Genomic DNA, 13,104 nt, shown 5'->3' with positions numbered 1-13,104 from the left:
AAAAAAAATCTGTGACCACAGCCAAAGCGCCGGAGGAGAGTCACTAGTCTCTAAAGTGCTACCAGATACATGAATGCACTGATACCCTGATTCAAAAACACTGACATGCCTTACCTTGTTTTGCCCGAGTGCTCAAAGGTCTTCACCAAGAAGTCTGTCATGTTCCGTCCAGTTAAATCCAACAATGTGTCTGTTGTGTTCTGGATCCTCTGTTAACAAGAGAAAACGTATTTAAAAGTGTTAGCACTCATAAAATAAATGCACTCTATTGGTTTGGTGAACAAGCTGTATACACAATATTGACATATTATCACCTCATAAAATTTATATGGTGAAAATGTTAGCAAACAGTTGCGTATTCACAGCCAGCTGACACGGAGAAACATTGTTACATTCATTTGGTGCCATGGTAATGGAAACCAGATGAATGCAATTGCAGTTTTCACTCTCCTTTTTGCTGCACAGGTAGCACCAATAGCAGTCTTCTTTATCTTTTTCAGTTAAAACAGCTGCTGCTAGTTCATGAGCGCAGTGAACGTGAAACAAAACATTAAAGCTGTGCACTGTGAAACCAAAACAATGAGCTGAAAGATTCCAAATTGCACCATAGGTCTGAAGGGAACTAGAGACTTTGGTGTAATTGTCTGTGAGTTTGACACCAATGCATTTCTCATTAAACATAGTCAAGTTGTCCAATGTTAATACTTTAGATATAAGTATGTATACTTGTACATGTACATGTAAGATGTAAGTTTAGGATGCAGGAAACTGTCTCAAAACACTTCCTGTAGTTCTAAAAATGCAGGGTTAATCTGAAGGTATTTGGGGATACATGACTTCTATGCAAAATATGTTTGGTGCCTTTTCTTTCACTTATGGAGGGATATAAAACTTGCATATATCACTTAAGTGTGGCTGTGTGAAGTGGAACATCATGAGCAGAGGGCTGACCACAGAAAGACTGCAGCAGGCGCAACTGCTCAGCCACCCATAAAAACTCATCAAGTAGATGCAAAATCAACAAAACTTAAGAGCAAGAACATTTCGCAGGTGGTATCTGTTCACAGCGCCGTAGTACACATTCTCTCAACCCTTATCATAATAGTCAATTAAGCCTGGCTATGGGAAGCCCTGCTGAAATCTAGACCCCCGCCAGAGCTGCGAAAGCTGTGTCTAATGTCAGAGGACCCTAATTAGATGCCCTTCTGTGTATAAATGGGTACATTCAAACATCCAATTAAGGAGGGTGCGACGCACCACCATGAATACACTCCACCGTGTGTGGACTGATTCCTCCCAGAACATACACACACTCACGCTGACGCCAAGCTGCTTTAGCCCTGCTTATTTAGAGAGGTAGCACTATGCTAATTAGCAAGGTGATCCTTGATAAAGCAGTTGAGACCCCTGACTGCAATGCAATTTACAAATGTACCCCCTAGTTACAGTGGTTATCTACCCCTCTGTACAAACAGCTTGATGTGCAAGCTTCGGGTATGCATGCCGGGTTGTGTAAGTGGTTACCCCTGTGTGTCAATTACCTTTGTGTGTACACCCATTCTTTATCACTTATAACATGCAGTAAATGTCCATGAAGAAGTAGATGTCCAGGTATCATCTGGAAGGACCTTTCTGGCATCCCTTTCATTCCTGGGTCCAAAACTCCCTTTAGAGATAAATCACCGTTTGTTTGGGCTTTACACTACATGGTGCTGCTGTTCTATAGGATATAAAGGTAGCGGCAAAGCGAAGAGGAGACGAGGATAAGCTGAGGTAAAACAAGAAGGAGGAGATGAATGAAGAGATAAAAGCAAGATTAAAGACGTCGCTAAAAGACAAGTAGGAGAAAACAGAGCAGGAGTAGAGGATAGGACAGAATAGGACAGAGGACAGAAACATAAGTTTAAAGAGCAGAGGAGGGAAGGGAAGACGAGTAGGAGAACTCGAAGGCAAAAAAAAAAAAAAACAGAAGGAGAAAGCAGAGGAAGAAGAGGACCCATCTGGCTTATGAATCAGAGATAAGGAGGACGAACGGCACAGCAACCTTGGCTTATCTCTGAACAAACATGCTTCTCCTTCGAAAAGCCACAGGAACTCGGAAACAAACAAAACCAAAAATAAGAGCTTTTACCCTCCGCTGTGTGTACAATGAGTTTATACCCGCTCATACAGTCAGTGTGGGTCTAATTATTTTGGCCTTGGTCCATATCCCCCATCAGAAAGACTGAAATGGGAACATTACGTGGTTGTGAAACACCTGGGCCTGCATCTCTTGCTCATTGCGTGGGAACAGCATCAGTGCGCTTGGCATTCGGCACATAACTTCGGCCCTCCACCGCGCAGTGGTAGCTTGATAGCTGGGGAAGCAAACAGGGGCGAGGGAAATGTAAACTAAGGAGTAATCAAATCTGTTGAATGAGCTGGCATACTCGAGCACTGGAGAGATAAGCGACTGTGCTGTGTTCATATTAATCTTGGCACTGTTTATATCACACTGTACCTCTAAGGTAGGGTAAACATTCAAATTTTATGTAGCGTGCACAAAGAAAAGCAATGTCTGGAAAGCATCTTCTGCAATGATTGTGTGTTACGTGAAGGTGTGGGGTCACTTTTTCTTCTGACTTGGAGTTTTGCAAGCAATGATCAGGTTAATTGTGTTGTCATGCCAAACAATATGTTTCTGCATGCGTGAAGCTGAAATCAATTCACTCATTACAACATGATGAGCTGGTCGAGGAAGTGACAGGCGGCCTGTTGTGTAATCGTGCGTACGCGTGTCATCATCATGTGTATTTCAGGAGCCGCTCTGCAGTTCAACGCGTTTCACCGTGTCGCGTGATTATGTCCGATACGATCACATCACAACAGTCGTTTTAAACTGAGCCAAACAATACCATTCGGTAATAGCTGGAGTGGTGTGTGAAGCACTCGCTGGGTTACAATCACGCAGTTACGAGCTGCCCTGGCTATTCTGTGCAGGATCACGAGAGACAGAGTCGCACAATCCAAGCCTGATGAGAGATTTTCATCCGGAACCCCTTCTGTTCTGTTTTGCCACAACAAAGGGAAAACACCGCCTCATCCACCATTTGCCTCACCTCACAATTCAGCGACCTTTCTGCTCTTGCTTTCGAGCATCTCCTGCCTTCTGCTGAGAGTGTGGCTCTGGACAGGTCGTAAGTGACAAATCAACAGGGCCCAGCAGAGAAAGGATATGTAAGCTGTTGTGTTCGCCAGGTTCAGTGTGGACTAGTGGGGGTTTGGAGCTGATCTGCGGTTAGCTGGATTTGTTCTTTGCCAGCTGACTGTTGGAGAAAAAAGTTTACAGATTCACTGTGGTTCCATTGAAATCTAAACGAATTGGCCACACAGACACATTCTTTTCTAAATATGCAACAAATACTCATCATGATTTTTTTTTCTCTCATTCCCAAAAAAAAGAAACTACAAATGATTATAGTCTTATTTCCCTTGCAGAACCCTTTTTTCTCCCCGCGCAAATGGTAAGCAAATGCAACTTCAACAGCCTGATAGATGAGGCCAAGGAGAGTTAGAGCGAGCTGTAGTTACGCCAGTCTCCAAATGATAAAGACATCAATCGTAATTCGGTGAACGTGGCGGCTTTATCAATTCCTCTGCACGCATGACGGCCTATTCATCTAGGAAGGTTAAATATCACCAGTGAACGAGAGTCAATACCTCAGAATTGATAATGGGCTTACTGTTGCCCGCCATTTCCATGGAAACAATGATTTCACACTACCTCCTGTGGAGATGTGTCCATGTTTTTCTCTCTCTTGTCCCTTCTGTAGTTTCTCAAGGGCATATTCGGAGGATGGGCAGGATAAAAGATAAAAAAGGAAACTAATGTGGAGCTGGTACACTTTGTCATGATTTATTCAACAGGGGGAAGCTTTCAGGTCAAAGGGAATACATCCTCACAATGTGCTCAGCTTCTGTGTGTGGTCTCTGCCTTGGACTTGCATTAATTTATGGCCCCCTGTGATGGACCACAATCTACAGATAAGCAATGATGATAAATGCGGAGGATCTCATGCACATGGACATGCATACTCCTAAGTGCATGTGTGTGTTCAGCAGCATGCCACAATATTTATCCTACCTCGCCACAAGCAACAATTCTCTCAGTCTGCAAGAATATGATGCTCCCTTCAGACTCCATATGGTACAGCTGAGCATTATGGCTACACAATATAAAAGAATACATGTTTCTACCTGGTGACCTTATGCACTGCACTACATTTCAGACTGTAAATTATGGGTTACGGCCCACTGCTCGATTGCAGTTAACAGCAGAGAGGCAAAGAGGGTTGAAGAGGTGTGGAGGGTTATGGGTCACAGTTAAATACTTTGATTCACTGTCATTTATAAAGAAACTCGGCTAGCACGTTGGTACGCTGAAAAAAAAGGACCATGATCAAACGTTTTACATGGAAACCCCACTGCATTCCAGTATCTGTCCACCATATGAGCTCACACACTATCACAGAGATGTAAATCTTTCAAGCTTTCAGGTGATGAAATAAAAGGCTGCAAAGCTTTCTGGCCGACCGCGTTACAAAAACTGACCCCTGCCAAATAAAGTGTTGCATTATGCAAAAAGAAGGTGATGAACGGAGAAACATGACCGTTTACAGCCTGCGTGTCGCATATAAATGCTCTCTTCTTCTAACGGCTTCTTATCCTAAATTTAAAGTTCAATTAGCCACAGTGGGAGACGACTGGCAATAACCTCGTTGCATGATAAGAACTAAATGTCCTCAAGGTTGTTTCCATGCAAAAATGAGAGTCCATTTTAATATCCTTTTAAAGCATCTGGATTGGAACAAAATAAGATGTTGTAAATAAAGGGGAAATGATGCAAGTGAATGTAACAAGATGTAGGCAAGCATTGGCCTTTATAAATGGTCTTTTTACCGAGGCTAAGTGTACTAAAAGCACCCGCCACTGACAGCATGACACGATTAAGTAGAAATCCAGTAAAGTAGCAAAGTAGTAGCAATTCATAAAGTAACAGGAAAAGATTCAGGCTGTTGAGTGAGGCTGTTTTAAATGGAAGTTGTAGGCGCAGCGGAGGAAAAGAGCCAAATAAAAAAGAGGGTTAGGAAGAAAGACCTTGATGGCTTAGCAGGGTACCAAGAAGATACAAAGATACAAGCAGCACCTCAACAAATGGGGGACTCCTTGACAGTGCTGTCATAAGCTCGGGCCGGACGCCAGGCAAAGGAAAAGGTTACACAAAGGGCACCTATCTTGTCTGAGTGTCTCAACAATCATCCTGTAACATGATACCAGGACAGTCGCTCCATTAATGTGGCCCTGGATGGCCTTGTCGCGGGAAGGAGCACACTGAGAGACTCACACAAGTTCAACGAGGCATTACAGATCTGTGGAGGGTGTGAAATGGCACATTATGTGGCGTGGAATATTGTATAAGGGAGATATAGGGGGCTGGAAGGGAAATAAAAGAGTGGCAGAAAAGCCCTGCAGCTTCAAACTGTGTCATTTCATGTCCTGCCTGTTGGAAGTCATCGACTTTGCAGAGTCTCTTTTTTATGGATGTCTCATTTGTCCTTCCAAGATGACATCTCCCAAGTATGTGATATATTGAAGGGGAAATGCCATGGCAATTATGAGACGAAATCACTTTAGATATATCTGTATGTGCTTGTGTGAGTGTTTTCTTAACTGGGCCAGAATATCTCATCTTAACACTCTCTCACTTCCCTTGAGAGCCGGGGCTGAAGGAAGCTTTGCTGCTTCACAACTGCTTTGCAAATAGAACTTAAAATGACTTTTCAAACTTATGTCATAGACACATGAGAAGCGAAGCTTTTAAAACTTCAAGGCACCTTCAACAACAGTGAAACACAAGTTTATAATTGTCTATTATGTAATTTCGAAGCTTCTTTTTTCATTCATTTTCATTAATTACATATAATGGTATCTAACTCAAACTTATTATCATTGTAAATAATTCTATTTTTTATAACATAATCTAATTTGGATGATAATGATGAATGCAAATTAAAAGAAAAGATTCAGCTTTTTCAAATCGTGTTACTGCACAGTCAATGTTTCTGTTACTGAATCATTTGTGGAATATATATCCATATTCCATGTAGTCCATTTATTACTGATACTGGAAAATTTGATCCCTTCATTTAGACAACCTACATGCTTTCTCCTGCTTTACAGTTGCTCAAGTAGCTCAAGCAAATGAAGCCCTAATACAACACCGACGATCTACAGCAAAGCCGCTATGTATGACATGCAAACATGCAATAAAGGCTGTAAATGATATTACCAGTTAATTTTGCTTTTGATCATATCATTATCATGCTGAATTGTGGAACAGGTGTATTAAGTGCTGCCTAATTAAGTGTGAGGGCGAGAAGCACTGATAAGGCTTTGAGCTCTCGATGTGCGGTCGAGAGATAAATGGTCAATTTCATGAATATGTAAGCGCTGAAGACGACTACTGCGAGATGCAAAACAAGCCGTCCTCAAACTGCATTAATTTCTGTTTTCAACAAATAGGTCACTACTGTGGTTGTTGCATGTGGATTTGCAGTCCTGCATTGGTCATGTATATTGTGAAAGTAATGGCCTATAAAGGATTTGTATTGAGTTGTGGAGGAAGAGACGCCTCCTGGGACTTGTGATGCGAGCAGAAAAAGTGAGTCCTGAAAGATGCTAAAAGGTTAAAAGTTGACATATACCTGAGAGATTAAAAGGGCGTAGGGGTACCACGGGTGTATTTAAATAGAATTTTGAGCAAGGCTCAAGCTGAATCATCCTCAATGGCAAATTCAGTCTATTTCCAGTCGAATCAATTTTGGTCCCGCTTTCATGCATGCATGCTAGCTCACAAAAGGGAGGCAGCACAAAAGGCAGATTTACATTTTGCAATGCAACGCAAATTCCTTGTTAGTAAGTACCTTTGCTTTTTCAAATCTAAATGATGCTGACTGGAACTTTCAGACTGCAAGCCAAAAGCTCCCATGACAAGCAGTTTTTATTGTACTGTTGTGTCACTGATTTATTTTTTATTTTTTAACATTTAGACCATTCCACTCTTTTGCTGCAGTATATCCCACTGTGACGCACAGTAAGTGTCGGCATTTTACCAAAGACTCCATGAGGCGCAGGCAGCCAGGAGCAGTAGCCCAGGTGGTTCAGGCGGGGTTTAGGTGTCTTGCAATAGGGACCTCAGACAAAGACCAGGGCATCAGATCTATGATGTCCAACTACCACACCACCCTCCTACCAAAAGGCACAAGCTCCAGGGCGAGAGACTGACCTGAGGTGGAGGGAGCCCTCCTGCGCCGGGCGGACAGTCAGGCAACATGGTCGTCCGTTCAGGCGTGCTGCACTGGCAGGAGGGGGAGGGGTTCGACATGCTCCAATTACCATCGAGGAAGATGTCAGTGATGGATTGATCCACGGATGGAGTGAACCAATCAGAGCGGCTTGAGGAACATGGCAAATTCCTAAAAGAGAACAACAGAGAAGATATGACTTTGACTCCTGCTAACCACATCTGCTGAAATACATATGCTCTCTTATCCGAAATGTCATAACTGCTGTGTAGCATAATAAAAAAAATTAAATGTAGACATTATAGGTATTATGATAAGTGGATATGGTTTGCCATTGAAGGGGTTTCTTTTTTATAACCTTAGCATAAACAACACAAGTAATATATTTTTCAAAAGGCTGTTGGATAATACCTCTAAATTAAAAGACGTGTGATCTGTGAAGAACAGTGAGTCGCTCACAGCATAGCATTTGTGATGCACAAGCGCTTGTGAACAATAAGGGCTCAGAGCTCAGTAATAATTCCATTTCATTTTTAAGTTTAAAGAGGGGTTCATTCATTATTCAACTTATTCTGATCAGGACAGTCATTTGGCTTTCAAACGTGCACACGCAGGGCACTCCTTTCCAGCGCTCTTAGCCTTTTCACAGCTTGTTTTTTTATTTCTGAGGCAGGATTTCTTGAGGGAGGCACAAACACATGCTCAGACATGCACAACTCCATGTTTGCATACAGTATGTACATACACAGGTGTGTGGTTACCAGCCACAAATAAACAAGTTTCACGCTTTTAACAATAAGAACCCATTGATGTGAATGAATGTGCAAACACTAACGCTATTCTTTTGACTACTTCTGCATTCAAAAACACTTACGGTATTGGGTCTCCATCCATGCAGCGAGTCCCAAAGCCAGGCGTGTTCACCAAGGTTTCCACCACCTTAGACACCTCCACACTGTCTGGCCGGTCATTGCTGCAAACGTTGGGATTATAATCAATACAAATACACATTCCAGCATTTCAGAGTGCAATAAGGATTTCAATTTCATCTCATTCTCTCGTGTCATCTGTGATTTTGGGTTGTTCTCTTTATTGTTGCTGTTGCTTCTGTGTGGACCACAGGACTGGCGACCACTTTGTGGAAGCTAATGGGGATCCGAAGAAAGAATAAAGAATATCTCACAGTGTGTCCACATATCACTTTATCCACTGGCATCAGAAAGTACTAAATGGCTCTTACCACAGAAGTAAAACAAAAGGAAAAGCCTTCGGTGGAGCCACATCGCAGTACAACCTCCTTGAAAATACAGCCTAAAATGTGAAGTGACACTAAGTGTGGCTTATCAAAAGTGCTGTACCATTGATTGCTTAAAGGAGAGCTTGAATTGAACACTACAGGACAGCAGGACTGATCTACATTGGAATTACCTAGACATCCAAAATGGAAATACTATTTAGAGTCTTGGTGGTCATGACTAATGATTGGCTGCGATCTATTGTCATTCCATTGGATGACAGGGCACCGTGATGGAGTCTCTCTTGATAAAATAGCTGAATCGATTTACAGAATTGACCTGCGTCGCCTTGATAGTATTGAAAATGCTTGATGTATGCAACCAGACATCTCATTTCAAAAATGGGGCCTGCCGATAGAGAGGTGAGTTTACCGCAAGGTGAAGCAGAACAAGCGGAGTCTGACTTTTACCCCCGATTGTTGGTTTGACTGCAGCAGCAACGCTATTTTGATATCAGTGTTATATATATATATTGTCTCGTGACAAGTAGTTCTTACAATTGATCTATCAAATAAATTACTTTGAGATCTCTGAAATCTTTTGCTTTTCATCATGTTTGGAATACAATGAAATGTCACAACTGGTTAGGATTTTACACGTCCTATAATCGGTCTTCTGTCACAATTGATTAAGATTTTACAAGTCGTCTAATCTGTCCTCCACATTGGCAAAGCACGGGAATTCAGATGATCATTAATCTTACATGTATCTTGACACCCAGGGAGGCCTGAGAGGAAATGAGACATGTAGACGCGAGGTGATCTGATGCGGTGCATTACAAGCAAATGGTGGACGGCACTGCTGCGTGCCACAGAGTAATCTTAATCAAACACAAATTTCCAAAGCAACACTGACTAAACAGGTTAAAAGTGACAAACATGTTTCCTCTCTAGCTTGAGTCCAGTTGTGTGCTGATGTGTATTCTACGATACGAGCCTGCTCAAGATTCTGCGTACAGTTCCGGCTCTTCACAGCCTTTCATTATTATCCGAGTGTCCTGTACATTTCTAAGCCCTGTGTCTCAGTTAAACAATCGTCCCATTCCAATTTCATTCTCATTACTAACCACACACGCTCTGCCCTTTACCTTAAGGGTGCCGGGGGAGTTAAAACACAGTGTTTCATAAAGACCGTCGCGATGGCTTTCTGCCAGCAGTGGCCACAGCCCGGCCAGCCATTTGGATTAATACACTGTTCATTGTCTCATTTAGAGGCGTCTTCATGAAGGTCACACGGCCATTTTCTTGACCACCAGCGAGCGCAATTGAAGTGGTCCGATTGTAAAAAAGGATTATGTGCAGCCATCTGTTTTGCAATTAACAATGGCTGGGTTGCCACGTTATTCAAGGTAATAAAACTATCGGACAGTTCCAAAATGAAGACTTGTGCATACACACAGAAACAGTGGAACTAATGAACAGCTCATCTAGTCTGACTGAAGCATCACACGCGCAAGAGCTGAGACAATATTAGAAGAAGGTCAAATGAAGGCTATGTTTCATGAGAGAAATATGAAATCAAAGATCTTGATCCATCGTCCCGAGTGTAAATATTTCCTTCCATATCCTGATATCTCATTACCATTTCTAAATAAAAAAAAAATAAACTGAAAAGTAAAAGAAAACAGAGGTTAACTAATCCACATTATTGCCACAGTTATACATTATACACTTGTGAGCAGGGTTCAAAGCCTCTTTAAATTCTAAATTAGATCAATCATTATCTTCAATCACTCTGAGCTAAAATGGCTCATTGGCATTTATGATGTATATCGAGCTGCGACGATCCTCTGAATGAACTTTAGAGATGAAAAGGCACACTACTTTTAATCACCCAGTCGCTACTGAGCAGGACGTTTTAAAGTCACTCAAGAGAAAAAGACAATATTTAATAACTGGCCAGAGGGAATGTCGGAGAAATTAAGACCACTCCAGTTTTTAAATGTATCGCACAAGGACGCCTCCCAGGAACTCTTGAGAAAACTGAATGTGCAGTTCCGGCTTTGCCACTTTTGCAGAGACTCTGTGAACAAAGTCTGCAGAGGAAGAGGAAGAGCAAGGATTTATTCCCGCTTGTCACATTCTGTATTGTGTTGACATAAAAAAAAAAGAGAAAGTACATCTGGTAAGAAGAGTAACATTGACTGCTTAGTGTCAGAACGAGCTTTAAAGGACACATATTACCACAGTATCATGTTTAAGCCAACATTGTGCCACTACAATTAAATGTCGTTTTATAGATAGATATGTGACCTCTAGGGCTGCTGCTGCTGCTGCTGGATAATATCTCAGTGTTTAGTGTTGTTTTGTGGTTTGTGGTACAGTACGGCTCGCAATGCTAGAAGGTAGTGACAGCAGACTGAGCCCTCTGCTACATGCCCTCATGTCACCTCTCTCCTCCGTCCTCCTGCCTGTGACCCGGAAAGCAATCTGAGCAAGCCATCTTGAAGGGCGTCTCAGTTCCTAAAATGCATCTCAAGTAGAGAGGAGGCCTGGCGGAGGAGCCATGAGCGAGAATGCAGAGGTGCGTCCTTTACGGAAGTCTTTTTGTCACCGTGAAAGAGGCGTGGAAACCATGGCAGGAGCAGGACTTGACAAATGCCAATGTCCCTTTTGTATTCAGAAGTTGAATTAGTTATTTAAAAAAAAATCTTTAGACACATCTTTTTAACATCAGTTGACAACGACTGTTTTAATTTGTCTTTATTTAATTTTATATTTTCCTTTTTATTTATTGCTTTATCACATTTTATTATTATTTCACTTTATGTTGCATTTTATGCATGAATTGTGCTCTATAAATACAATTTGTTATTGTTATTATTATTATTACTTAAGATGATCAAATGTGTCTTGTAAAGTCTGTGCAACACGTTATATTTAATTGATGATGCTTTAAAATGTCAGCTCTGAGGCAAGGAAGTCTCATTTCGTTCAACGCCTGTTGCCTTGACTCCTCTCCTCGTATCTCAGGTGGGAGGGACTAAGACACAGGAAGAGTGACAAGAGACCATTTCAGCACCATGGAGAGAGACAGACCATTTGAATGTCTCAGCACCGTGGACAGAGAGGCACAGACGGAGTGAATTTGTAGGTTTCAGCACCGTGGAGAGAGACAAAGACGGAGCTGCATTTAAATGTCTCCGTTGCATTGTTGGCATGAAAGCAGAGTAAGAGTCTGGAAGAAAAGCACCACTTTTGGGCTACATGACATAAAGTGCAGAAAAGCCTTCTCAATCCAGTGAAATAGAGGATCAAGATTTTAGCATGACGGGAGAAAAGAAGTGCTTCATTAAAATCTTTTTGAATGGATCACTCCAGCAGTGACAGCAGCAGTGTCCTTGGTGAGCTGCTCGTTCATACATCTCACATGTGTTAGTATGTTTACGTGATGCATGAATTAAACATTCGAGGAGTGTTCGTCATTTGCAATTAAATGAAGGATAATGACTTAACAATTCTACTGTAAAGCTAAGAGAGGATTAAAAGTATTTACACCCACGTTACAAGCAAACACAAGAAATAAATAATAAAATGATCAATCAAAGCTTTTTGTTTGGACGAGACTATTTGGTTTATATTAGATCCTGTCAAACAAAAGTGCATCAATACGTCAACAGATACAAAATAAACAGCGTCTCACTCTGACCAAGAGCTGAGATTCTACTTTAAATAAAGCAGTTTCAGGTTAGCTAATTATGTCTTGACATGTTCAAAGTGAATTCCTACAAAGCACTGCCAGGGGGAATGAAACACCTGCAGGGTGGATAAGCAACGACAGCTTCGTGTCAGAAGAACAGATTATGAATGCAGCGTCAAGATCAGTTTGATGCTTTGGACGGACACTGTAACCAGTAATGCAAATTAGAATTCAATCAGCATTTTTACGGCACTTGTGTTGTTACCGAGAAGGAAAGATCCAGATTGCAGAAATCTGGGGCTTGCTGGCGTGAATGTAGAGAGTTTTTACCCACTGCATAAAATGAGTTTCATATCTAGTAACATTTACTGTATGAAAATGAAAATAGGGATATTTGTAAGGCGAGTCTGTTTGAAAAAAAGCTATTTACAGTGGTGCACATCTGCACTAAGTCAAGTCTCAGCGGGCGCTGACGTCCACCGAGGCCATGACCTGTCACCGAGCATGAGCTGTGCTGCGACATCGCTTTCCTCTGATTTCCTCCCGTTAAAGTTTAAAGTCTCACACAGACTATCGTTCATCTACTCAGCCATGTTTGCTATTGTCGCTCTTGCTTCTATAACCATCCAGTTATTCTTCAAATCATTCTGATAACGGCAAACATCATTTGCTAGAGGATTCTTACCTGGAAAATCAGACCTCTGGGTAATAGCAACACAGAGTGATATGCACAAGTTTAACACAACAGGTACAAGCTTATTACTATATAGAGAGTATTTATCATCCTGAAGGGAAAACATCACAGATTGTAAATCGAAATCAAAAAT

At 41.7% G+C, this 13,104-nt stretch overlaps 1 protein-coding gene across 1 annotated transcript in view; it reads right to left on the bottom strand.

The window, feature by feature from the left end:
* Window positions 1-13,104, bottom strand: part of LOC121626768 (phospholipid-transporting ATPase ABCA1-like) — a 133,449-nt gene that overhangs the window by 53,140 nt on the left and 67,205 nt on the right. The window contains exons 30-32 of the mRNA XM_041965438.1: window positions 8,218-8,316; window positions 7,325-7,514; window positions 115-209 (exon numbers count right to left, since the gene is read on the bottom strand). Of these exons, the coding sequence (XP_041821372.1) occupies window positions 115-209; window positions 7,325-7,514; window positions 8,218-8,316 (384 nt within the window). The remainder of the gene's footprint in view (window positions 1-114; window positions 210-7,324; window positions 7,515-8,217; window positions 8,317-13,104) is intronic.

This window comes from Chelmon rostratus, chromosome 23, assembly GCF_017976325.1.
Source record: "Chelmon rostratus isolate fCheRos1 chromosome 23, fCheRos1.pri, whole genome shotgun sequence".
In the NCBI taxonomy this organism is placed as follows: Eukaryota; Metazoa; Chordata; class Actinopteri; order Chaetodontiformes; family Chaetodontidae; genus Chelmon; species Chelmon rostratus.
Note: the sequence above shows the minus strand (reverse complement) of the source record. Positions and strands in the feature narration are given on the sequence as shown.